Source organism: Apteryx mantelli, chromosome 1 (genome assembly GCF_036417845.1).
Source record: "Apteryx mantelli isolate bAptMan1 chromosome 1, bAptMan1.hap1, whole genome shotgun sequence".
In the NCBI taxonomy this organism is placed as follows: Eukaryota; Metazoa; Chordata; class Aves; order Apterygiformes; family Apterygidae; genus Apteryx; species Apteryx mantelli.
In genome coordinates, this window is record NC_089978.1 from 155,734,066 (window position 1) to 155,759,722 (window position 25,657).

The 25,657-nt window shown below is 38.1% G+C and overlaps 2 protein-coding genes across 5 annotated transcripts in view; one reads left to right on the forward strand and one right to left on the reverse strand.

Annotated features, from left to right (window-relative positions):
- DNM1L (dynamin 1 like) overlaps window positions 1-13,864 on the forward strand; it is a 35,643-nt gene extending 21,779 nt beyond the window's left edge. For 2 of the 4 annotated variants that reach the window (XM_067307724.1, XM_067307734.1), the window contains 12 exons: window positions 592-723; window positions 1,022-1,228; window positions 1,446-1,566; window positions 2,854-3,009; window positions 3,207-3,296; window positions 4,337-4,429; window positions 6,049-6,105; window positions 7,175-7,252; window positions 9,166-9,333; window positions 10,003-10,112; window positions 11,840-11,999; window positions 12,985-13,864. In XM_067307724.1, coding sequence (XP_067163825.1) covers window positions 592-723; window positions 1,022-1,228; window positions 1,446-1,566; window positions 2,854-3,009; window positions 3,207-3,296; window positions 4,337-4,429; window positions 6,049-6,105; window positions 7,175-7,252; window positions 9,166-9,333; window positions 10,003-10,112; window positions 11,840-11,999; window positions 12,985-13,041 — 1,429 coding nt within the window. In that variant the 3' untranslated portion in view covers window positions 13,042-13,864. The remainder of the gene's footprint in view (window positions 1-591; window positions 724-1,021; window positions 1,229-1,445; window positions 1,567-2,853; window positions 3,010-3,206; window positions 3,297-4,336; window positions 4,430-6,048; window positions 6,106-7,174; window positions 7,253-9,165; window positions 9,334-10,002; window positions 10,113-11,839; window positions 12,000-12,984) is intronic. The other 2 variants (XM_067307743.1, XM_067307748.1) reach the window with 1 other exon arrangement.
- Window positions 13,865-17,762: 3,898 nt separating this feature from the next.
- YARS2 (tyrosyl-tRNA synthetase 2) lies at window positions 17,763-25,350 on the reverse strand. Its single transcript, XM_067307760.1, has 5 exons — window positions 24,581-25,350; window positions 24,146-24,313; window positions 21,422-21,577; window positions 20,901-21,071; window positions 17,763-20,446 (listed from the first exon to the last, which is right to left on the reverse strand). The coding sequence occupies exons 1-5, from the start codon at window positions 25,348-25,350 to the stop codon at window positions 20,287-20,289; spliced, it is 1,425 nt and encodes a 474-aa protein (XP_067163861.1). The 3' UTR covers window positions 17,763-20,286.
- Between the last annotated feature and the right edge of the window lie 307 nt (window positions 25,351-25,657).

The window sequence follows — 25,657 nt, forward strand, 5'->3', positions numbered from 1 at the left end:
GTAATGCATTGGGCTCTTCTAACCATGGATATGGGTTTAAGAATAAGATGGCTTGATATTGAAATAAACTTCTGAAATAAGCAAGCAAGAAGCTTGCTGCTCACTTTTGACAAGCTTGAGTGTTCTTATTCCAGTCAGCTAACTGCTAGTTTAGAAAGGAATAGGGACAGTTGAGGTAAAAGAACTGTAGTGTCATTTCATCCTTCCGTTATCATTTTTTGTTTTGGATGCTTCTGGTCAACTGTTCACATTAGCGCTGATCCACTAGGGATCTTGTACATGAGTGCTAATCTAGCACTAACTGCGTGTGGCTTTAGTACTATTCACTTTGCTTCTTGCATCAGATAGTCAAATCTCATGTGGTTTTGATAAAGTGTTTGCCTAGTCTATGGATGGCTGCTACCCCTACTGCTTTGATGGTTATAGTCCATGGAACAACAACCAATACCATCTTTATTGCCTGATGCATGTGAGTTATGTGTGTAAAGCAAAAACCAGCTGTTTCACATGTCCTGTCAGGAAAAACAGAAATGTAGATTATTTTTACTTTGCGTCTATTAACTAGCGTATAACTCTGCTTTTTAACTTCAGGAGTCAGTTGGATATTAACAATAAGAAGAGTGTAGCTGATTCTATCCGTGATGAGTACGGTTTTCTTCAGAAGAAGTATCCTTCCCTAGCCAACCGAAATGGAACCAAGTATCTTGCTAGAACACTGAATAGGTATTATATATAATGTAAAACAAAATAAATGCATGCTTTTAAAGATACTTCAAGATATAAATTAGCGTTAGAAACATGTGCGAACACGTATTTTACCTTCCCTTTTTCTTTTGGTGCTGTGCATTGAAACGTAAGGAAAGCACTATTTAGTTCCAAATGCAATTTCTGAATCTACGGTGATTTTCTTGAGTAAACATTTTCCTTTTGTGATTATTTTGTGTTTCTTCTCTGTTTTGATGGAGATGATAAAGCTGAAAGTTTTCCTCCCTTCTCACAAAGGACTGTTTTCTATTTTTAGACTACTCATGCATCATATCAGAGACTGCTTGCCAGAACTGAAAACTAGAATAAATGTTTTAGCTGCTCAGTATCAGTCTCTATTAAACAGCTATGGGGAACCTGTTGAGGACAAAAGTGCCACTTTATTACAGCTTATTACCAAATTTGCCACAGAATATTGTAACACTATTGAAGGAACAGCAAAATACATTGAGACTTCGGAGCTGTAAGTACCAAATGGTTTTCTAGAATATTGACTGTGTGGTTAGACTGTGACCCAGTGGCTTTTGCTGGCTTATATTGGCAATAGTACTACAGCAGAGAATAAGATGTTCTGAAAGTCCTGCTTTCCTGAAGAATGTTTGAATCCAAGTGACTATAAAAGTGTTTGCAGTGAGGGTTTGTTTCTTGTTTGCTATTCAGTTGCTATTTTATTCTTTCAGATGTGGTGGAGCCAGAATCTGTTATATTTTTCATGAGACCTTTGGACGAACCTTGGAATCTGTTGACCCACTAGGTGGCCTTAACACCATTGATATTCTGACTGCCATTAGAAATGCTACTGTGAGTCTTACTCTGTATGTCTAAGTGTCATTCCTATATATTGGATATGAAATGAGGCTTTAACGGATTTGTGCGGCTTCAGGCCTATTATAGTATGAATTAATGACTTCAGCTGAACAAATATCAAATAGGCTGAAACCTGCTTTTCAGTGTTTTAAGTGGAAAAAAGTAAACTCCAAATTTGCAGCCTTTATCAGATATGGAATGATTTTAGGGTGAACACTTACATCTAATTACTAGTATTTAGAGGCTGAAATGAAGCATGGGCCCAGCTCTGGCAACCCTATTCGGGAGCTATTATACATTAGAGAAAGGATGATAAAAGACTGCCTCTGCACTTATTTTACATTAAAAACTTCTATTAGTTATGAAGATTCAGTCTGAGATGGATGGGCTAGAACACATTCAGATATTTTCATTCTATATAACAGACACAACTCTGTAAAGGTTCAGTGTTTACATTACAGATCGGGTTTCTTGTGAATATGGGAATTGGTGTAGCTAAGTTAACAGAGTAAGTTCTCTTTTAAAATTTGCAGTATATAGAATGCTCATTTGTTAGAGCCTGGCCTGGGACATCAAATGTACAAGTCTGCTTTCGTACCCTGTTCCACTGGGTACAGACAGACAAGCAGGTTTGTGCATGGTCAATAATTGTGTCACATCTTTGTTTCTAAAGCTCATGTGGGAGCTTTAAATTTTTTTTAATTCCAGGTAAATATGTTCTATATATAGCTAAACATCAGTCTGTAGGTCAGAAATGAAATTATGCCAAACACTATAAATCAGAGCTACTGTATTATGATTATAATTAACAGAAAACAAGCTACCTTGCAGTAAGAAATGCAGGCCCAGGACTGCCAGATGATGATAACCTTTCTCTGTCTGAAGTTAGGAAGAGAATGTCTTTGTCTTTATAATAAAATTAATTTAAACTTGGATCTCCAAATCTGAAAAGTTTAAATTAATTTTGAGCTCATAATCGCAAGCCTACATTGACATTAGTCCATGGAAATCTTATAGATTCCACAAGCACACTGGTTTAATTGTTACTTAACACAGTTTTTTTAAGAGTAATAACTTCTGAATTTTAGTCTATAAAGCTTTGTATATTTAAATACTCCTGTAACATGTTTTAGTCCTAAATTGACAAGACCTCTTCTGAGTTTTCTTTTGTGTGCAAACATTGTGAACTGATTTATTGTGGACTTCATCAGCTATTGCTTCTTATAAATGTATGATGTTTTAATGTACACTATAACAGCCTTTTCCCTCTTTTTGAACTAGGGTCCCCGTCCTGCCTTGTTTGTTCCTGAAGTTTCATTTGAATTGCTGGTAAAAAGGCAAATCAAACGTTTAGAAGAGCCTAGCTTGCGCTGTGTGGAGCTGGTTCATGAAGAAATGCAGAGGATTATCCAGCATTGTAGCAATTACAGTACACAGGTAAAAAAGTATGCTTAAGAATGCTACAGGGATTTTTAATTATTATTTTATTTATTTTTTAAATAAATTTGAACTTACTGAAAGCTGAACTAAAGAAATCTGGCTGCTGTTTGTCAGATTCTACTTGGTAATTTCACTTAACTTACTTTCCTCAAAACTTCTGGAAGTCTCATCAGCAAATTTTTGCTTTGTTTTAGGAATTATTGAGGTTTCCTAAATTACATGATGCCATAGTTGAAGTAGTGACCTGTCTTCTGCGTAGAAGACTTCCAGTCACAAATGAAATGGTAATTTTCCATTTGCTATAATTTTGCTGGAAAACATTTGTGTGCTTTCTGTAGTCTGTCTTAATGCTTTTGTTTGCTGTGTAATGTGGGGAACCCAAAATATTAAAGGAGTCTTAACACCTATTCTTTAAATAGCTAGTTATTTAATATCTACAATACTTAAAGCTTCTAATATCTATAGTATTAGAAGATAGATACTTAAACAAAGGAGTTGGGAAGAACAGTCTTCAGCTTGTTGTTCCCTATGTTTCAATTTCCAAAGAAGGTTTTACTAACAACTTGTATTTAAAACCTGCTAGCCTCCTGCTATAGGTATATTTCCCTCCCCCTGTAACTGAAACTATGCATTTCCTATAGAGTTAGGGATGCAATGAAGAAAATTAAATTACAGTCCTCACTCTGTGTGTTCCAGAAATATTACCTTATGTAAAATGTTGATTTCATTTGAAATGCCCTTCAGCTGATGGGAACCAAAAATTCAGCTTGCTAGCTTTGTGTAAAAATGTTTTAATGTGAAAGACCGATTTCTGCTTTGGGCAACTTATTGAGGGGAGAGCAAAGTGTTTGAGTCATTGAGTCTGGACATGTCTGTATGTCTGCTGTGAAAAGTAAACAAAAATTGATCTGTATGCTCACCATCCCAGATGTCTTCACTGATGAAGCCATCTTTCCCTAGTTCAAATGGGGCCAGTGGCTTGTGACTAAAGGTTGATTATATAGCTTACGTCATGTGGAAGACACATCAAATTGCTGAGTTTTGTTCATTCCTTGCTGGAGGCTGGTTAGTTTGATAAAGCTAAAAAGTTAAACTGATATAACATCCAAGAGAACTGAAATTTTGAATGCATCACAATAAATGAGTTGCCTTCTTGCCTCCAGAGGTCTTCTGGATCAGATATTAAATGTCTTCGTGGCAGTAAAAACAGAGCCTTTTACTATGGATAGTTATATTATGCTTTCTAGCTTTGTCAGTTCATTGTTCTTCACTAGCATTACGTTTACTCACTGAATTCAAAACTGTGAATGGCATTGCGTTGCAGGTACATAATTTGGTTGCCATTGAGTTAGCCTATATCAATACGAAACATCCAGACTTTGCTGATGCCTGTGGGTTAATGAATAACAACATAGAGGTAAGAAAATACATCCTCTTAAAAGTGAACTCCATATGCGTAGCTAAAATTTGGATACGTTGAAAGGTTTTCCACGATTATGGATCACATCTTTGTTATATCTGTCTTGTCTTTTGATTACTTCAAGTGAGAGCCTAAATAATTGGTAAAAGAACGAATTTGTCACTTTTTTTCTTTAAAGCATTGTTCTGCATTCTGAAGTATAAAACCATGATATATTACAAATATGGTGTATACTTTTATCTTGTAATCAGTCTATTTGTTAGATTAAAACTCACATATTATGTTCAGGACCAGTGGCAGATATTTCACTGAAAACAATTCTACCTATTTCTCTCTGGAAAATAAGATGAGCACCTAAGTGAGAACTGGCTATTATATGAAATTTTTGGAGGAGAAACTTTAGGTAGTTGTGGAATACTGTTTAATGTTTACTTTACAGCATGTTGTCTCTGGCAGAACATATTAATAGCTATGATGTTTCTCTCATTCACAAAATGATAATATGATTTGTTTTTCCTCTGTTTAGCTTCTAATTTCTGCTTTTTTCTGGTACTGTTCTTAAAGCTCTGTATTGCCATGCCTCAATCTCCCCAAATATGTTTTCTGTATCATTCTCCCATTAGCCTTTTACAATTTCAGTAGCCTTCTTTTCAAGCCCAGCTTTGATTTACTAATCTCTATTGCTGTCATCATCCTGTGGAGGCAGTTGTTCCAGAACTGTGCTGCTCGGTCTGTCTTAATCTGTCTGGCCAGGAGCTTGGTAATATTGTTGTGTTCCTTTGCTTATCCAGCATGTTTTTTCATAGTAGCACACTTCTCAAAATGCTTATGTTCTCATTTCTGCTCTTTAATTCTATCCTCTTACTTTCTTTATATAAAAATTTTGTATTGATTGGTTATGTGATTGAATTTGCCTTGGTAGGCTGTTTGGGAACAATGTCTGCTCAAGCTGCTGTTAGGAGTGCAAAAATTAGGACTTTGTGAAGCTGAACATATGAGATTATTCTATTATCATGTGTTACATAAATTTGTTCTTTCCCAACATCTTCCTGAACAGGACACTGGAATTTCTGAAGAAACAAAGCATGTAGAACATTTTAGTCTTAGTGAATGATCAGTTTTTAATTTCAAGAAAAGAATCCCATCTTTGTTTATCCTGATTGCTTCAAATTCTGTTTTGTTACATGGTGAATGCCGCCTCCTCCTTCTGCTTTTCGGGCTAATCATAGTTAACCTGGCAGTATATGGAATCAAATCCTGACAGATTACTTCGTAAATGTAATGTTATATGGGAGCTGTAGGGAATTTACCCTCAGCCAAACTGTGTAGCTTTTATCTTGGCTTTTAAAGGCTCTAGTATGATCCTGGAGAGTGTTGCAAAAAATTTTGCAGAAGGTTTTATATTGCAAATTTACTTTTGACTGGGTAATCCTTCAGAGTAGGTTTATCCAAGTAATTGAGGTTTTCATGGCATCATAGTATGGCTACGTGACACTGGATGAGATGAGATTAATAGTTCTGGCTCTAAAATACCAGTTGTCCGTAAAATACGAATGTTGCATGGATGCTGATACAGAATAATATGTAACTGAGGTCTTGCCGGCTTGTTTTTAAAGGAACAAAGACGTAACAGGTTAGCCCGGGAATTGCCTTCTGCTGTGCCACGAGACAAGGTGAGTGAATGTTGATTTATATTTATTTATTCATTTTAAGTTTAATGCATTCTTCTTTGATCTGATCTAAATACTGGGAGCTGTGCTGCCCTAGTAACTGTCTTGGGAGCTTCCAGGTATTGACTTTTTCCTTTCAATTTCATAAGATAAAAGTGGAATGTTATTTTTCTTCTTCTAAAGGTGCGGGTTTGGCAGGTTTTAAATCAGGAATTTTTGAAGACTTCACTATAAAGTTATTTTAATCTTATGCTAATTATTTGGATGTCATCTCAGGTGAGGCTTGAAATGCTTGCAGGTGTTAAAGATGGCGTTAGAACTTGTTACTCTTAAGACTGCAGTTTAGTGCAGACTTGCTTTATTTGGGAGAAGATGGAGCTGAAATTTCTAAATCCTGTTGTGTATTTTATCTCTTGAGCTTGGTTTGATTTACATGGTTTTGGGGATTAGTTCAGTGACAAGTAAGTACATGGGTGGAAGATTTAACTGTAATAAAAATGTTGCCTCCTTGTGGAAAGGAACAGTTGGACAATCTGTTGAAATTTTAGACAGTTATGTATTTGATATTCTGTGAAGTATGTAGAATCCAAATCTACAAAATATAAGCTCATCACAGGTTGTAACAGGAGTTATTACAGCTGGTATAAATCAGTTCATTAAGTTTGTAAGCTTAAAAAGTGAGACAAAGTGCCAGAATGAATCTGATATTATTGCCTTTAATTGGTAGAGGCTACTTGATGGTGAACTGGGAATGTAAGGTAGCTATCCAGAGATTGCTTTCTGTGCTGTTTGATCTTTCCTTTTACTGACTTCTGCAGGAAGTTCACATCATCAGCCTAGGGAGTTGAAATGAAACTGAAGGGCAGATAAGCCAAAAGTCTTTTAACTGTCTTTGAAATGCTTTTTTTTCCTGTTCATTTTACTATGTTGCTTGCAAATCCAAAATCTTTTTTTTATGAATTTTTAAAGATGCTAGTAGGCAAAAGTGCATGTAATTGCTAGGTAGATCTGGTGGTCTTCAGTTGATTTTTTTTTTTTTTTTTTTTTCCCTCTGCATTTTTACCTTCTTTAGTCTACTAAAGCTCCAGGTGCGTTGACACCTGCCTCCCAGGAGACTGTTACTGCTGCTTCTGCAGAGGCTGATGGCAAGGTCTGTCTTGATTGTTGTTTTTTTTTTTTCCCTATAAGCACGGCATGCACATTTATGTTGTGGTGCACCTTAGATACTATGGAAAACAGTTTGTATTTAGTGCTTTGTCACTGACACAGCATGTTCTGTGTCCTGTGGATTGTATGCCCTATAAGGTATAGACTACCTGGCATTATTCACCTTAATATGCACAGTGGCAGGTAAAGATCTGTGTACCCTTTAGTGGCAAAGTCACTACTTTGTGTTTGAACTCTTGGTTGCAATATATTATCGTGCAAGTGTGCAGAGGCATAATTTGCCTCAAATCGTAGTCAGTAGGTTTTCTGGTGAAACAGTATTGTAAGAAGATTTTCAGCATGGTGGTTAAACTGCATGTTTTTAATGTGTTGACAGTTAAAGAAGGAGAACAGAAGATAAACTAGAAATGTGAGTTTCCTGCTTCCTGCAGGGAATCCTTACAGGCTTTGTTCAAACTGAACCTCCCTTCTGTCGTCTTGCATAATCTCTGGTTTACTGCAATTTTTAATGAATTTTTTTGATGTGCACAGTTCAGCTGAGTTTTCTCCTTATATGTAACCCATTGTACTCTATTTGCTATGTTTTGTTTCTTGCTCTTTTTAGACCCAAGATCAGTTTATAGTGGTCGTTTAATTATAAGCACAATAGATAAGTTTGGCTTCTTTCTCCCTATTCCTGAAACAAGATTAAGTTGTAGTAGCAGTTCAGAGCCTTCAATGACCAGCAGTGAGTTTACACTGTTTCTTTTTAAACAGCAAGAGGTTTTAAAGTCCAGTAATAAATAGAATGGATACTAGATTTATTGAGAGGTACAAAGTAAAAATTGCTGATGCCCCACATCAAAATAAACAGTCTCTTCTACTAATATGGCACATGTTGAATACCACTTATTAATATTTCTTTTGTCCTGTGATTCCTAATGTGGAAGAGTCGGGTGTTACATCCCCTTCTCAGGAGAACAGTTGAATTATTCTTTCCCTGGAATGGAAAATTGCACTTTCCAGAAACTCTGCTTTTTTTTCTTCACTTCAGAGGATGGAGATTTTTGTTTTCTCCTGATTTGGTACAAAAAAAAGTCATCTTTAATTTGAAGGTTGGCAGCACAAATGTATTTGTAGCTTTGGTACCTGAAAATATAAACGTGCATATTTTTTAGCTGTTATTTCAATAGAAACCAAAGTTTCTTATAATAAAATACCAAAGAATTTAAGTGCATTCAAGTCTTCCAAGAGCTGTGGTGTTCTTTAAAATATGCTTGCAGAATGCTCCTAATTGTATAGGTTGCTTTGCTCCAAGAACATATGATAAAAGTGGCAAGAGCCAAATGATTTAGGAACACCATTCTGTGTTTCAGAAGTGATCTAGACCCTTAAAAAAACAGGGCAGCTTGTCTCTCTGAGGAATTTCATACCATTATTAGGAAGAATAAGTTTAAAAAGCTTTCATTTTACTGGTACTTTGTCTGCTCTTATTTATATATACAAATTCCTTTACTGGATTAGTTTATATTATTTTGGAAATAGGATAAGCAGAGGCCAAAAAAAAGACTGGTGCTGTAATAGAATAATAACATTTGAACTCCACTAGCCTTACATGATTTTGATGGGATTTGTTTTGTGAAATGTCAAGTTCGTTCTTGAGAATTGGAACAAAAAAAAGTCTGTAAGCTTACGCTGTTTAATGGATTGAAGGTGTCCCTCTAAGCCGTTTCCCAAAGGGAGAACAAAGGTAGGGAATGTGAAGAATAGAATGAAGAGAGAGAACGTACGTATGAAAATCTAATTTTTAGTGAGTCTTGCTTACATGTAGCTCAGCAGTGGTAGATTTGATCAGAGACTGTTTGCAGTGCCTGAGTTCTAACTCTCCAATGTCTCTTCGTTGTGCTGTTTGTGCAGGCTGCCCCTGGAGTGGGAGATGCGTCCCAAGAGCCTGGAACAGGTAACTGGAGAGGAATGCTGAAACCCTCAAAAGCAGAAGAGGTGTCAGCAGAGGAAAAATCCAAATCAGCTGCAGCCCTACCTGCTAGTCCTCAAAAAGGACATGCTGTAAACCTATTAGATGTGGTGAGTCATGAAAGACAGATACCTCTTCTTTGGAGTTTAGGCTGAGGAAAGAAAATTTGTGAATTCCAGATCTTGTGACTTCCTTACTAATATTTGATATCTCTGTAAATAACTAGCATTATAGGAACAAGGAGCTCTAGCCCCTCTCCTCTTTTTGCCTCCTGCTGCCCAGTCCTTCCTTTTTTTTCCTCCAGTTTCAGCCCATGACTTGGATAACTGGCTTCCTTTCACAAATCCCTATGCAAGTGAACTCCTTGTCTAGATTGCTCTTTCTACACTAGTAAATCTCAGCTCATGCCTCAACTCAAATGCCTGCTTGTTTGTGCTGAAGTTGGCATTTTTGATGCTAAAGAAAATGAATCAATAAAAACAAAAGCCAATTAAAAATAGATGATTTTTTTAAAACTCTTTGGAGACCTTATTTCCTTTAGTAACCGTTAAAAAGAACTTGTGATAGTGCCCTCTAACCTCTCAGTTTCAAAGCTCTGGATTTTGACATGTTCTTGTCTCTAATTTGATTTCTGAAGAACAGAGATCTGTTGCAAGACAGGTTACATCAATTGAATTATTAGGCTAAAAGAGAGATTATTTCAGTGTCTACAGTATGAGTTTTATTTACCTATATAAATGAGTTAGAATTGCTTAATTGGGTTTTTATTCTTTACATAGCCTGTACCTGTTGCACGCAAGCTTTCTGCCCGTGAACAACGAGATTGTGAAGTGATTGAACGGCTTATTAAATCTTACTTCCTTATTGTCAGAAAGAACATTCAGGACAGGTAATATAAAACTTCCTAGACCATACAAATGCTGTGATATCTCAAGGGTCGTGTATATAATCTTTGGTTTGTATCATTCTTTTACTTTTTTAAGCAGAGAGAAAATGTTTCTTGTTTTTTTTTTTTTTTGTTTTTTTGTTTTAGAAGGAGCAGTAGTAGTAAGACTTAACCCTTCACAGAATTGAAGAAAGCTGGAAAAGCATGTTTTTCCTCCAATAGTTTGAGTTTTGTATTATATTGAAGTAAAAGCTTGAATTAGTTAATTAGGGCATGTCTGCTTTCCTGAAGGATACCATAATTCAGATGGATGATTTGGGGCAAATAACTGGAATAAACTCTAGGTGCACTCAAAGAGCTTAGCTTTGCCACCCTATTCTTTGAAATGAGGAAGTTGAACAGGGATTCCTGTAGCTAAATTTCCAGTTCTTAGCTATAAGGATGGAAGTAGCAATATAAAAATGGTGTTTCTGCTGTACGCAACTATGGAAAATGCCTTTAAAGTTCTACTTTAAAAATTGTCATACTTTTTTTTTTTTTTTTTTTTTTTTTTTTTTTGCCATGAAGAACGGCACAAAACTTTGTTTCCCTTAGTTAATGTTTTTCCACAAAGACTTACTTTTTTATGTAAGGAATATTTGGGGGAATAGGGGAATCTGAAAACCAAAAAAGCTGATCTAGAATTAGGGCTGTGTGAGCATGTGAGAAGAGTGGTGTGGTCCCTGCTTAATGAGTCAGTACTGATTATGTCAGCTCAGGCCACTCTAGTGGCAAAATACTGCTGTTGAGAATTAAGCCAAGGTGGCTTAAACTAATGCATTTTGTTTTTCAGTTGGGAAAGACTGTCAGTGTTTCCATGATCAGTTACTGCCCCTCTGTTCATGTAATAACCTGAGGTGCAGTAATTTGATTTTTGATCCTGTGTTTATATCCTCCAGACTTTGATACTGTGATAGGATAATACTTCGAGTTTGTCAATACTCATATATTTTCCCCACGCTTTTTCAGAAGAGAAGTGCTACACATATCCCAGATCTCATATGAAAATCAAGTTCAGATTGATTCAGAACTTGGAATTTTTTTCAGAAATTTTAGTGGCACAGAAATCAGAACTAAACCAGTTCTTTGGGGTATTTTAGCCTGACAAAAAATGATGATCTGCAGATTCTGTGCTCTTTTTCTGATGGATTGTTCTTGATCCTCATTGATTCTTGCCTGCTTCTGTTATAGACAAATATATTTTGCACATTTAAAGTTATTTGCAGTTTTAAGCTGCCCTCATTTTACGCTCTTTGATGTGGGTTTGGACAGTGATCCTGTTTTCAGTTCATCTGCTCAGTAAGACTGGATAAATCAATTTTATTTGCCACTCTCCCTTCTCACTTACCCATGAAAAGAGATTCTAGACTGAAATATTTAGCTTTTTTGTATGCCTAGCACAGTGGAGATGCAGGCTGTGGCCTCAAGTGAGAAAATGATTTATTCTTTGTGTGTTTTGTACACTATATATATTCACTTCCTTTACAATGCAGCCATCCCACTTGCAAGAAATTCAACAGTAAATAGCTTGATTTACTTGAGATAGAAAGTTGTAATTCATAGTAGTGGTAGATTTCTGGTAGTCTGAATCTGTTTTTATGTAGCTGCATGGTTGTACCGTACATTTTTTCAATCTAGAGCAGACCTGCTTTTTAGTTGTTTTTGAAGAAACAATCTTTATGTGCTTGCAGTGTGCCAAAGGCAGTGATGCATTTTCTGGTGAACCATGTGAAAGACACTCTGCAGAGTGAGCTGGTAGGACAGCTGTATAAATCCTTGTTGTTGGATGACCTTCTGACTGAATCTGAGGACATGGCACAGCGCAGAAAAGAGGCAGCTGACATGCTAAAGGTATTAAAAAATCAAGAGCTCATAGGACCAGTTAATTAAATTGAAACCATGATATAAATGTTGGATTTTGGCAGACTTGCATTCCTTTTTTCTATGCTGTGTGTGCGGTGTTTTTTTTTTTTTATGCTTATATGTTATTTCTCTATACTGGAGGAAATAGAAACAATATGTGAACAGAAAGTATTATGCAGATTGAGCATTATGCATTTGTGTGAGGAAGAGGAGGGTTAACTGTACTTTGGGAGTAAAAGTGAAGCTCTAAGCTGGTATTCTTTTCACTGACATGTTTGGTTTTAATCATTAGCTCTTACTTAGCTTCTGCAGTTCTCTTTTGGGAGATTCAGATTAGTGTTTTAACTGCAATATAAGAGCCAACTGGCCTGTAGCTGGTGTTTCTGGTCAATACCATAGTCCGAATATTGGGAATTTTGGGACTCAGTTGTCCAGACTGCTGTATGCATCTATATAGTTATGTGGTGTGTCAGAACCTGCTACAGCTGCAGGAGAAGTATGCTTTTTGGATTGAACTGCATAGAAAAGAATGCCTCTGAAAGGCCAGTTCAGCTCACTGAAGAAGTAATTATAGATACAGAATGTTAAAACAAACATATATGTCATTAGAAACACTGAGTATGTAAAAATTGCTGAAAATGAGGAGTTGAGCTCTTTTTGCTTCTAACCAGAAGTTCTGTTTTCAATTAATTTCTAATTCTTATTTCTCTAGAGAAATGATTTGGTGACAGGTATGCTACAGTTTTACCACCACCTTTTGCTTTGTAGTATTTTTAACTTGCATAATCTTCTGCAGATGGAAGATTTCAGAATTGTTTATCAGTGTTGTTGCAGGTTGTAACCACTCATTTCACAATGAAAAAGATTAGCTTTGCTTTAAATTTTAACATTGTGCATCCTAGAGTGCTGTTCTTATTTCTTGAGAAATCTCTTTGGAAAGGTCAAATAACCTTTTCTGTCTTACTGTGTGCAGGCCCTGCAGCGAGCCAGTCAGATCATTGCAGAGATTCGTGAGACACATCTTTGGTGAAGACTGTACCAGTCACGCTATTTATATGGATTGGAGGATACATTGACTTGAAAATTGCTAGGCATGGTATACGGAGTAGAACTTTTATTTATGAACTCTTATCTGTGTACTGCAACTGTGTAAATCTGCTCATGTAAAGACAGTTGGTTTGATTTGCAAACAGAAAAATAGGCTGTATTTTGCAAAATAAGTCGTATTTAATCCACATAATAAATGGCTCTAAATGTTTCCTTACCAGCTTTCTGGTGCAAATTAAAGCAGACCAAGTCTACTGTCTCATTGACAGTCTCATTTGAACTTGGGGAAAAAACATTAAAGTTCCAGTGCCTGACTTGCTAAACAGGTTGCCTGTGGTTAAGATGGACAGTGTAGTCTTGTGGCATAGTTTAAGCTGCTTTTACAATAGAAGTTTAAATACTGTGAAGAGGAGAGCACCATGTATTTTCTTTCCTGGATATATTGCATGCACTATGGCAGATGGAGATCTCAATTTTATAGCACAGTAGAGATGTCTACCGTATTACTGTGTATGTGTGTCCCCATTTTTTTCAGAATGTTAAAACTGTGGACAGAACTTGAACTTCATTTAATGGGGTTTCAGTTAAGATAAAATAGCCTGGAGCTTGCAGAGAAGTAACAGCCTACTAAAAAGTGGGTGCAAAGTTAATAACGTGCACTGGAGCTTGTGTATAAATGTTGGGGAAGACAATCAGGTGCAAGAATACCTTCCCCTCCCTCTCTCCCGGGACCAAGCGCCTGGACCATCCACAAGTAAATTTGTTCTGGCAGAACTGAAAAATAAAAATGAATTTCACAACCGTTATGGGATAGTAAGTGTTTCTTTTAAAAACAGATTAAGTTGGCCTGGCAGAAGGGGATCCCCATAACTTTTTTCAGATTTTGGAATGTATGACAGTATGAAAGAGTCTGTGGGGCTGGAATTTTTACCAGTGATTACAGTTACTTTTGAGGAAACTTCACAGTGCTGTCTGCTTTTCTTTCTTTTTTGAAGACAATCCATTTTGTTTAGAATTAGGAAATGTTAGGTTGGAAATTAAGTTGATGAATTCATTATTTTCTTATGATTTTAATTCATGCAGGTAAATATTGATCACACTGACCTTTAAAGGGTGAACATTTAAATTTTTATGAATAAAAATTTATTCAAATTCCAGCACACTTGCATGTACTTTTCGAACAAATTTACTTTTTTGTATGAAGTAAAAATGTTTGTTACGGTGTTGCTGATGTTTTATCTTTAACACAACTTGCATGAAAAATAAGTCACTGCTGTTAACATCCATGGCTTGCTCTTAGTAAATCAGGCCAGTATAGTGAGGTTTTTATTCCCACATTCAATTTCTTCCCCATTTCATCAATTAACAGAAATGAAATGCCTTTTCTAAGCTGCTAAAGACTGAAAATTTAAAAGCTGTTAAGACCCCAGTTTCCATGACCATCTGTTAAAAATCTGTTTTTTGTATTGGTAATCTTCAGTTTGGCACCAGTATATGCACCGGGAGTTGTCTGACAGATGCAATTTTTGGTTGGTTTATGCATTATTTGAAGTAACTTATGCAAGACAGAAATGCATTCTGTATTTTTTAAACAGTCTAAAAATTCATGGGGTATGAATCATATATAATGACTATAACGAAAGTAATTTTAAGTTCTCGTATCTTGTCCAGATATATTACCTTCTCAGATTTAGGAAATGTGACTGTAACAAAGTCAGAAGTGCAAGCCAGTTTCCAAATCAATTTTGATCAACAGTGAAAGTTTTTAGTACTTTGTCAAAAACGTTAAATTTCTAGTTGGAATCCACCTAACATCTTTCCCGCACTTTTGACATCTAAGAAATGTTTTTAACAAGGCAGACTTTCAGTAAGTGGAACTGCTACCTAAGTTTTTAACTCCCAAATGTCAGTAAACAGTATTGTCAAGAAATGTGCTGACTTGTAAAGTTACAAAATGCTTCTTCATAAAGCAAATGAGTTCCATTTATTTAAGAAAATCTTGCAAGTGATAACCTGCTGTGTAATGTCATGTGAAATTTCCAAAGTGTTAATTTGTTTTTTGAAATGATACTTTTTGTTTCACCAAAATTTTAAAATTGATAATTTATAAGTGCCAAGAAATGAATTTGTCATCCTCAATGCAAATCTTTAAAAATCCATGCTGTAACAATCCTTTTATTAAATAAACATATAATATGCAAAATTAATTATCCCAGAAATACAGTTTTGAAATGACTTGTAGTTCAGGTGGCAGGAATATACGCTCTTACAAGTTTATAGAATGATTAACTATATTTTTACAGTCTTACATTTGCCCTTGCCCTCCTGTGATTCTATACAGTTAGTTCTTATATGGTAGCGTAAGTAATAGTGCAGACAGGCTGCTGGTGGCTGTTAATGGTTTTTAAACAATGTGTTGTCTGGAATTGGACTGAAATACTTAAAATGCTACTGTCGCTGCCATCATTAGAAGAAATGATGAGGAAACTATGGAAAAAAGCATAATGACGACAGCAACTGAATAACTTCCGTTAATTAGCTTGCTTGCTTACAAATCTCTTCTAGTCCACCTTGATTAATTTAAACCTGTATTTTTGTCATCAGTGAGCAACATTCAGCTAACTTGAAGAAAAAACTTGGTATCCAGTGAAACATACAACCATGGGGGAGAATAACCTCAGTAGCCAAAAGTTTAGACTAGTAAATGTTTGATGTTACCTGAAGTATGTGTGATACACCTGTAAATAAAAGGTAGTAGTGAGTGCTTGAACATAGCTTGTCAATAAATTACTTGGGTTTTTTAGTAGTCCATTTCAAATTTCACTTTCACAGTGCAATAGATGAGTTTTGGAAGTGTCTGTGCTCCAAGATTGTATTCTCAAACAGATTTCTAAAGCAGACATAACAAAAATAAGTAAAACTTGCCTTTGCTGTATATTTTGTAGAGGACTGGCTTTGAGAGATGCTAGATTGGATATATTGCAAGTCCAAGTTCCTGCTTTATGGAATACAGCAAGGGAAACAACCTGCCTGTCTTCTGTGACTCTGCTGGTAGCTTGGATTGAATTCTCTTGAGTAATTTTTTTTTCTCACTGTTCTCAGTCTAGGTATGAGAGCAGACTGCTAGTGTTTTCAGTAGATACTGAAGTTCTCAAATGCATATGCTTTTGTAACTTCTAGCTGGTCAAACTCTTTGCTTTGAGGGCAGAAAGAGTCAGGTGATTAATACTTCAAAGTGTAAGAGCAAGGCAGAGAAGGCCAACTGAATATGGTTTTATGCCAAAGTAGCTACACTTTTTAAACTAGTGAAGGTGTTTTTATGCTCAGATAGCTTCCTTGTAGTTTACTTGCTGCCTGCCCATTTACCCTTCACCTCTTCATTGTGATAGTTTTATGAAGTTAAGCACTGCTTGAAAGCAGCTACTACTACTGCTAGCTACCACAACAATAGTGTTCATATTCAAGTCCTCTAGTTTTCAGTTTCTCAAGACAATGTACAAATGTTAAAAAAAAAAAAAAAAAACACAACAACAAACAAAACAAAACAAAAAAACCAACCACTCTGGCCTAAAATAATTATTCCACACCACACATTTGTAGCCACATTAAATACTGAAATAGTAATATTAATTTGTTTGTTTACATTTGAATGGGTTATGTCTTTCAGTGATCATCACTTGACCATAGCTGTTTTGGGGATATATGAGGAATAAGACTAGCCTAAGAAAGAATACTAGAGTTTCAGTCATCTTTGATTCTGGCCTAACTGTTCTATCATTCAGGCATAACACCCTGTAGAGACAGCCAATAGCCTGGCCATGAAAAATAGTGGTTGTGTTCAGCTTTTTCCTTGGAAAGAGTCAGGACTTCCTAAGGTTTGGATTGCTAAGGGTTGGTCAGAAGGAAGCACAGAGTAAATTTCTTGGAGCTGAATCTTATTAAAAATCTTGTATACAAAGAACTTAATTCCCTTTTTTATTTTGTGTGTATTTGTAAAAAATAAATAAAATCCTTTTAATACTTTATTGAAATGGGTAGTAATGCTTTAACAAAACTGAAATTTCTTGTGGATGTTTTGCGGGTATATGCTGGTCTGCATCATTTGCAGATGAAAAAGGCAGGAGAGACCAGACATGAGAAATAAATAAGACTTCTACTCATAGGCGTGTACTTCCCACAACCAGAAAGTAACTGTCAAATCTGATTTGTTGTTTTTCTCTAGAGGTTAACATGGTTGTGTGCTAATATACTTTGTTCTTGCTTGGCATGTTTCAGTATTGCTTCTACCATTTAAGGAGCAGGAGGACTAAAATATTTGAAGTGGATGAGCTTCTGGGAAAACAGATTTCTTGAATTAGATTAACTTCCACCCTTCTCCCATTAAGGTTGTGATTTTTCTCTGTAAACTTCCTCTAGGATAACTGATTGTTGATGCAGCACCTTAAGGCAAAATAACAAGTAACACAAACTGGTCTTGAGACCTGAGAAGATATGTAGGGCTTTTTTTTTTTTTTAAGGTAAGAATGACATGAGTACTTTACATATAAAAAATAAATAAAAACAGGGAATAAGATAGAGATATCTCACTATCCTTACTGTCAAGCAGGTAAGTCTAGAGACTGAAATTAATACTATTAGCTCCATGTAGTGAGCTACTGAAAGTATTGTCATATTATAGTTTAATAATCTGAAGAAACTGATACATAAGAAGCTGCTATAATTTATTACCCTTGAAATCTTCAAGGACAGTGCAGATAAAGCCAATGTCAAGATATCCTAAGTAAAAAGACAAAACCCAATAAACTCCAAAAGAAACTCCCTCCAAATTTAGAATATCTAGATTCTTGAAAGTTGCTAATTTTTCCATTTTTTTCATAGTTGGGTTGATTTTTAAACCAGCTGAAATATGGTGACTAATTCTAACATCAGGAGATTAGGGCCTCTCCCACTGCAGTTGCTGTGGCTGTGGAATTTTACTGTCTTTGAGTTTCACAGATTAGGAAATTCTTGTTGGCCTATGAAGAGTGAGGATTACCTTAAACCTTAAAAACAACACTGCAGCTGAGGCCCAAAGCAATTCTCTCATAAATCAGATTGAGTGTTTCACACCTGTTTGCACTGGGGCAGGGAGGCACCCACAAAAAAAACATTCTGAGCCAGCTCAGCCACCACTACATTATTGTATTATTACTGTAGCAGTCATTTAACAAGCTCTGTTATAAGTAATTTGAGCATGGGCTTGTACTCTAAACAAGTTTTGGTAACCACACGGAGGGGATTTTTTGTTGTTCAGGTGACCTGGCTATAAGGACCTTGGCACCCTCTCTTGTCTAAGCAACCCAACCCCAGCTTAAGATTTATCATGGGAAGAGAGCAGCTTGAATCTGGCAGTGTACTATACTCCATGCTCACTTGATTTCCAGGAGCGTAAGCAGCTCTACAGGCTAGTTAGTTAGTAATGAAGGGTGTTTCAGAGCAATAAAACAAAGCAACAGTGCCTTTAACTGTAGACATTATTATTCTACCAGCTCTTGAAGTACCATGCATGCTCCCTTTACCAGAAAAATCAGGACATGGATAGACCATAAACACTAGGCATATTTTTCTCTGTTCTTTCCTGACCCAATACTGATTCTATATGTTGGGGCTGACTTTTTAGTTGCAAAAACACTGTAGCTCCCATCATGTACTTTCTGGTCCAGATAGATACCCTTCCATTGCTGTTCACCCACAACATACATACCTACTCCCAGGCATTGAAAAATCATAAAAGCTTTCATGTACGTGGTTCAAATCTTTGGGTGTAACACTATCTTGCAACTTACTGTAGAGCCCACAGAGTCAATGCCAGGATACACCTTTCTTAAATAACTTTAGATAGTACAGATGCATCCATACAATTCACAGGACTGAAGAAGCAGAATGAATGCCACCCACACTGTAAATCACAGTAAGCACCCAGAAGGCATAAAAGGAATTCATCAAGCTGATTTAAGCTTCGAAAGTCTCAGCAGCCTTGATGTGAATTTACACTCACATTTTTCTCTTACATTTCAAAAAGTGGTCTTGCTTTGTACTACTGTGCTAAGGCTGGAAAGCTTTTATGCAGTGTCCCATACATAACCAATAAGAAACTCACATATTAGGGCTTAACCAGTCTAATCCTCTATTGTGACTCTTTCAGAGCTTGCTTTAAGCCAAACCTGTTCAGAAGATGATGTTGATTGTAGGGTATTTGCCCTTACTCACTTATGCAGGTTTCTCTGTTAGGATGAAGTCAAAGTGGACAGCAACATATATCCTCTGTAAGAAATACTAGTTTCTAGTACGCTTTTGCTCAGTGTGCTGTGGATTATGCACTAGTGTCAGGTCACTTTTTTTCTTCTCTTGAAACAAAGTTTTTGAGGGGAAGAAAGTCTCCATCTTTGACTTTGAAATTAATCTTTTTGTTTTCTTGTGCATATCCTCTTATGAATGGTGCTTTGAATAACACAGAGCATCTAGAGTCTCTTCGGTGGCTTAACTTCTATGCAAGATAAAAAGATCCAGGAGTGGCACAAGACAATATTCCAATTCCACAGTTTAGCTGTGCCTGTTCCCAAGGCAATTCCAGCTGCTCCTTTTTGGTGTTTTAAATAGTTCTGTACCTTACTATTTCCTAGTGGACAGAACAAAACTGTCACTCAAGTCTGGCTACTCTTTGCAGGTAACAGCTGACATTCATAGCCACTGGATTAACTTTAAATGTTGTCAATGAAAAAAAAAAAAAGCCCCACTGTTAAAATAATAATTCTAATGGAGTTCAAAAATCCAAATGCAGATGCAACTGCCATAATGTAGATTGCGCAGCTTTTCATGATGTTTGCAGTTTGAGGGCTACATGAATGAAGTGTGATCTATCCTGAAGGAATCTGAGGTGCTGCAGATGGAAGAATCTGGTAAGAATTTCTTTTTATTACTTGCTAAATACTGAATCAGAAAGTAAGTCTGATAATTTACTCGCTGTCACAATTAAAACATAAGTAAGTCATACATCTTCGGAATCTTAGCTGCCTTTATTTGAACCCCTTCAGTCTATTTTGGTTCTTGCATTTTGAGAAAAGCTACCCTACGGTATTAGGCAGTTTTTGTGAACTGCACAGTAATACACCGTATAGAAACATCTGCAAGTACATCTTCAGGCAACAGAGCTGAAATGATAACCTCATTTTAAGGAGATCTCCTGTTGTCACAACTGCAGCCATTTTATAACATAGTAATTTTTCTTTCCAATCCTAAGCAATGATACTCCATTCTTGAGAATATGCTGTCCAACAACAAGAACAGTCTCAGGATTAGTTTCTCGAATCCCATTTATTGAAACTCCACCATCTGTAATTTTCTGGTACCTTAAAAAAACAAAAACACAATAGTAACTACAAGAGGAAACTATTTATTGCTGCAAAGTATCCAAAGTTCAGTTAAGAGTTATTTCAGTAGTTTTTTGGTTGGATCCAAATTCAGTGGACATAAAAAGTGACTGGAATCAACCTTAGCCTCTGCCACTCCCATTTTTTCTGAGAGGCAGAGAATATAAGGAAACGTATGCTATTACTAGCTGTACTTTCATCAACCGTAGATTTTACAGCTAAGGTACAAGAGACTACCATATCCTACCCTTCCACTTCAAAATGGAATGAGACCTACCGTGCCCCCCCCCCCCTTTTCTTTAACACTGGTACATAGATTGCTAACAAGTTACTAATTGATTTGGCTGTTCTGTTTTTTTGTTTAACTTCTCACAACACACCACTACAGCCCATGTAAGTGAAGTACTAGTAAAAAGCACAAGTGATAACATACCCACTAGGTCCATTTGGAATGGCATTTGCTTTGCGACACAAGTCGAGCACGTTCATTCCAGGTTCAAGCATCAGTTCAGCAAAAGGAACTTGTCTAAAAAGCTCCTGTAACTCTTGGTCAGACATAGCTTCTAATGCCTCCACACTGCTGTAATAAAGGGCTTTGGTACACCTGTGAAAACAAAAAGTATGATCACTCAAAATACAGTTCTAGTCTCATCTTCACACAAAATGCAGTTCAGCTAGTCAGATGAAACAAAGGATTTCCCTCCCCAACTTCTTTGGAGGGTCCAGGCAGTGCCAAGGGTACTTAAGAAGAGTTACACATATCCCCCAGTGAACATTTTATTATATGCAGATTTTACTCATTAATATATTTTCCTTTGGGCCTATGCAATTATTACATTTTTCTCTTGTAACAGCTAAACACCAATCAACCCCATGAAAACACTCCCAGAAAAGCTATGGATAATTACCATCAAACAAATTTGAAAGAAAACTGCTCGACAAATCAAACTTCACCTCTTAGCAGATTCCAGCCCCTCTCTACCATGAACAAGCTTAGTTACTTCTGCAGCAAGTCGTTTCTGAGGGCCCCATTTTTCAGGTTCTTTAGCATGCATTTCCATGATGTGGTCAATCTCCTCAAGAGGAAGGAAGGTGAAGAGTTTCAGGTATCTACAAGCAGGGAAGAAATTATTTTGTCTATATAGCTGTCATACCTATCTATACAGCCATATACCTTAGATTTAACTGTCATTCAAACTTCATTAACTACACTAAAATGATTCTTAATCACTTCATGAAATCTGTACTACAAGTATTCTACCCTTTCAAACAACTCTCTACTCCTGCCTGTGTACTTCAGCTTAACATAATAACTTGTGTTTTATTTAGTATTCCCTTGAGCATAATGTCTTTGAAAATAATGTAGAAGTGCCAAATGCTTTCATGAAGCCACTTATATTGCAATCAAGAGCTTGCTTTTCTCATGAAGTGTTTACTTTACAGGTCTGATTGCTACTGTGTGTCTATTAATGGGGTTCTATATTATATAGGTCTATGTTATATAGGTCTAGTATTTATACAATATGCTAAAGCAGAGTACCACTGCCAGTCTGCAGTGATTATGGTACAGAAGCATGCTACATAATGACAAATGAGTATCTCAACAGGAAGATTATTCAGGATAACCAAGAATTTAGATGTGCACGTTATAAGCATACTCTTTACAAAGCCCATTTTAATAGGCTTGCAATAGCGCATTGTCATTAATGCAGTTTATTAAAAAAGGTACCTTTACTATTACAAAGTCTGAAAGCATGAAATATTTTAATGTTAAGTACCCACATACCTCTCTGCTGAAAGGTGCTATGGGTGCAGAATTTAAGTTTAAAATATTGGGAGTAAACCTTTGAGAGAGGTAATTGAGTCATGAAAGAGGTCACAGTGGGAAAGGCAAGTTGTGTTTGAGGATTATGAATACTGAAATTTGACATTGATATTAAACAGATTTTTAAAGAAAACATTAACATAATACCTCAAATAAAGCTATTAGCTGTTTATTTTCAGCCATGTCACTAGCATTCCAACATGGAGATTTGCCATCAATGAAGGTAACGCATCAAATGGTATTTCTGATATTTTTCCTATCCTTTTGTGTTTTCATGATACAATTTCAGTATTTTTAGATTGGTCAGTGAGAATACAAGTGTTTCGTGTGGCTGACTTGGATTCAGAGACAGCAAAATGAATCCAAAGCATTTTTGGAACTGCCCTACCCTGAGAAATGGCTATTTAGGATTTTGTCTTTATATGTTTTACAACGTGTCCTAAAAACTAAACACGGTCCGGCTACAGCTGGACATCCTTCAAGTTTTGCCGCACTTCAGTCTCGTGATATTTGTTTTGCAAATCAATCCACTTGCTATTATAATAGTGAGCAGCAGATAAGAATGTGAAAAAAGTCTTTGCTTCCACGTTCTAAGATTAGGAATATGTACAGATCACTTCAATAAAGCCCTCAAACATCAAGTATAGTCAAAATGATGCAAATCATTCCTATCTGCAATTTTCAAAAAGGCCCACTAAAATTTCTGCAAGATGCTTTAAAAGAACTTACACAGCCCTAAGGTTTTACTGTGTTAGCACTTTTGGTCATTTACATAACAAGCACTCCCATCATCTAAAATTTTTTATTGATACTTGTGTGACTTATGTTTTTATCTGAGTAAAGAAAAAAATAGAAATAGGTGGTATGTTTGTCCAGAGTTGGGAAAAATTACTTAAGAGGTTTTCATATGTAAATACTACAGTTACACTACTAAACTATAGCCCATGGTGCTGATTAATACTACCTTTGAAGAGGTGCCGGTAATTACTGATTCGACCAGCTATGTGAATTTTGTTGGTTCTGTTTTGCTCTTTTGCCTTGGTTGTTTGACTTTCAACAATGACTTAAAACTGACTCCTGAAAAGCTCTACCCTGAAAATATATTTACACTGTCTGCCACGAGCTTAAAATGGTATCATTTTTTCCCTTTAGAATTGTGCTGCTACTATAGTGTACCTGTCTCCTAGGTATGTTTTTATCTAGATGCTTAAAAACAATCATAAGCATGATCATCTTAGCTTTTTCCTACCAAGACACTATTTTAAATTGATTACGAATATATTCACTATTTCATGAGACTCTTCTCGTGTAATAGTGTAGTATGTAATGCGAAGCAGTTCTAGATGCTGAACTCTGTGTGTTTATTTACCACTAGTTAAGAAGCTTCTTGCACTTAGAATGTGGTATGTCTGGTTACCTGATACTACATGAAAACTTTTAGTAGTTAGTATCTATTAAAACTGCAGTTGCTTTTTACTTAGATATTTCATTCAATACCATGATGTTATAGTACTGAAAGTGATATACATCATAAAAGATGAATTTCAGTCACCCAGCTGGCAGACTAGAATTTGTTATGCTTTACTCATACCTGAACACTAATTTATGATGCATAAATCAGCATGGAAAGAGGTTCTACTATCCTGTATATTTATGAACCAGTCATGCTTGTTTATTTAACAAGAATGTTAAATATAATTATCATTAACATTTACTTCTGCATGGTGCTGTTGAAAATGATACTAATTACATGACCTCATATTGCACGTATTTGCATGGAACAGTTACACGGAACAGTTAGGAGCAGGTTTTATAAACAATGACAGAAAGCAAGATGAAGAGCAACTATTTACCTTTCAACTATGTTATCTTGTTGTCTGACAAAAAACTGATATAGCTCAAATGGAGAGGTCTTATCTCTGTTCAGCCAAACTGCATTACCAGCAGTCTTTCCCAGCTTATCTCCAGTGGTACTGGTAATAAGAGGTACAGTAATTCCAAACACATGTTCTCCTGTCACCCTGAGAAGAATCATACGTTAAAGAGAAAAAAAAAATCAGGTCTTGGTAAGCTTAAATAAAACTTAAGCATTCTGTAAGATTCTTCTATCCTTTACACAAAGCAGTGAAATAATACCATAAAAAAACTCGAATTGGCGCGGATTAGCTCCGGGGGGTGCCACGGCTGCCAGGCCCCCAGCAACGGCCGCCGCGCCGCACGACGACCGCTCCCCTGCGGAGGGGCTGCCCCGCAGCTCCCCCCCGTGCCGCGGGCCCGGCCGCCCGCACCTGGTGACGAGCTCGTAGCCGGACATGATGTTGCCCATCTGGTCGGCACCGCCCAGCTGGACGCGGCAGCCGTGGTGGCGGTGCAGGTGGAGGAAGTCGTAGGCCTGCAGCGCCGGGTAGAGGAACTCGGCGAGGCTCATGCCCTCGGCGCTGCGCAGCCGCGCCTGGCAGCCCTGCCGGCTCAGCAGCGTGCCCATGCGCAGCCGCCCGCCGGCGCCGCACGCGAAGTCGAGCAGCGGCTGCCGGCCCAGCCAGCCGGCGTTGTCCAGCAGCGCAGCCTGGCCCAGCGGCCCGCCGCCCGCCCAGAAGAGCTGCCGGTGGTTGTCGAAGAGGCGCCGGAGGCCTGCGCGCAGCCCCCGCGCGTGCGCCCGCACCCGCTCGGCCGCCAGCGGCTCCCGCGCCTTGGCGCGGCCGCTCGGGTCGCCCAGCCGCGCCGTGGCCCCGCCCACCACGGCGATGACGTTGTGGCCGGCGCGCTGGAAGTGCAGCAGCGCCATGACGGCCAGCAGGTGGCCCACGTGCAGCGAGTCGGCCGTGGGGTCGAAGCCGCAGTAGGCCGTCAGCGGCGGCCGGCCCGGCGCCAGCAGGCCCGGCAGCTGCTCCTCCGCGCTCTGCGCCGGGAACACCTCCTGGAAAAGGCCGCGTTCGCACTGCGCCGCCAGCAGTCCCTTGGTGCCCCCGGCCCGCTGCGCCTGCTGGTGGACGCGCCTCAAGCCGCCCCACGGCCCCGCCGCCCGGCCGCAGCGCCACCGCAGCCTGGGCGCCGCCATCTTGGCTGAGGGGGCGTCGCGCGCGGGGGACGCTGGGATAGCGGCGGGCGAGCTCGGGGGGCGGGGCCGCGCGGGGGCGGGGCGGGAGCGCCGCGGGGAGCCGTTAGGTGGCGGTGGCGGAGCCGTTACGGGCGCGCGGGGCGGGGTGGTGGGGGCAGCATGGCAGAGCGGCTCTCGGCAGCGCTGCCGTGGCGCGGTGGCGGCGGGTCTCCGTGGTCGGGGAGCGGCGGGAGGGCAATGTCGTGGCCCACCCGGCTTCAGCCGCGCCCTGAGGGAGGCGAGCGCGATGCCGCCCAGCCTGGGCAAG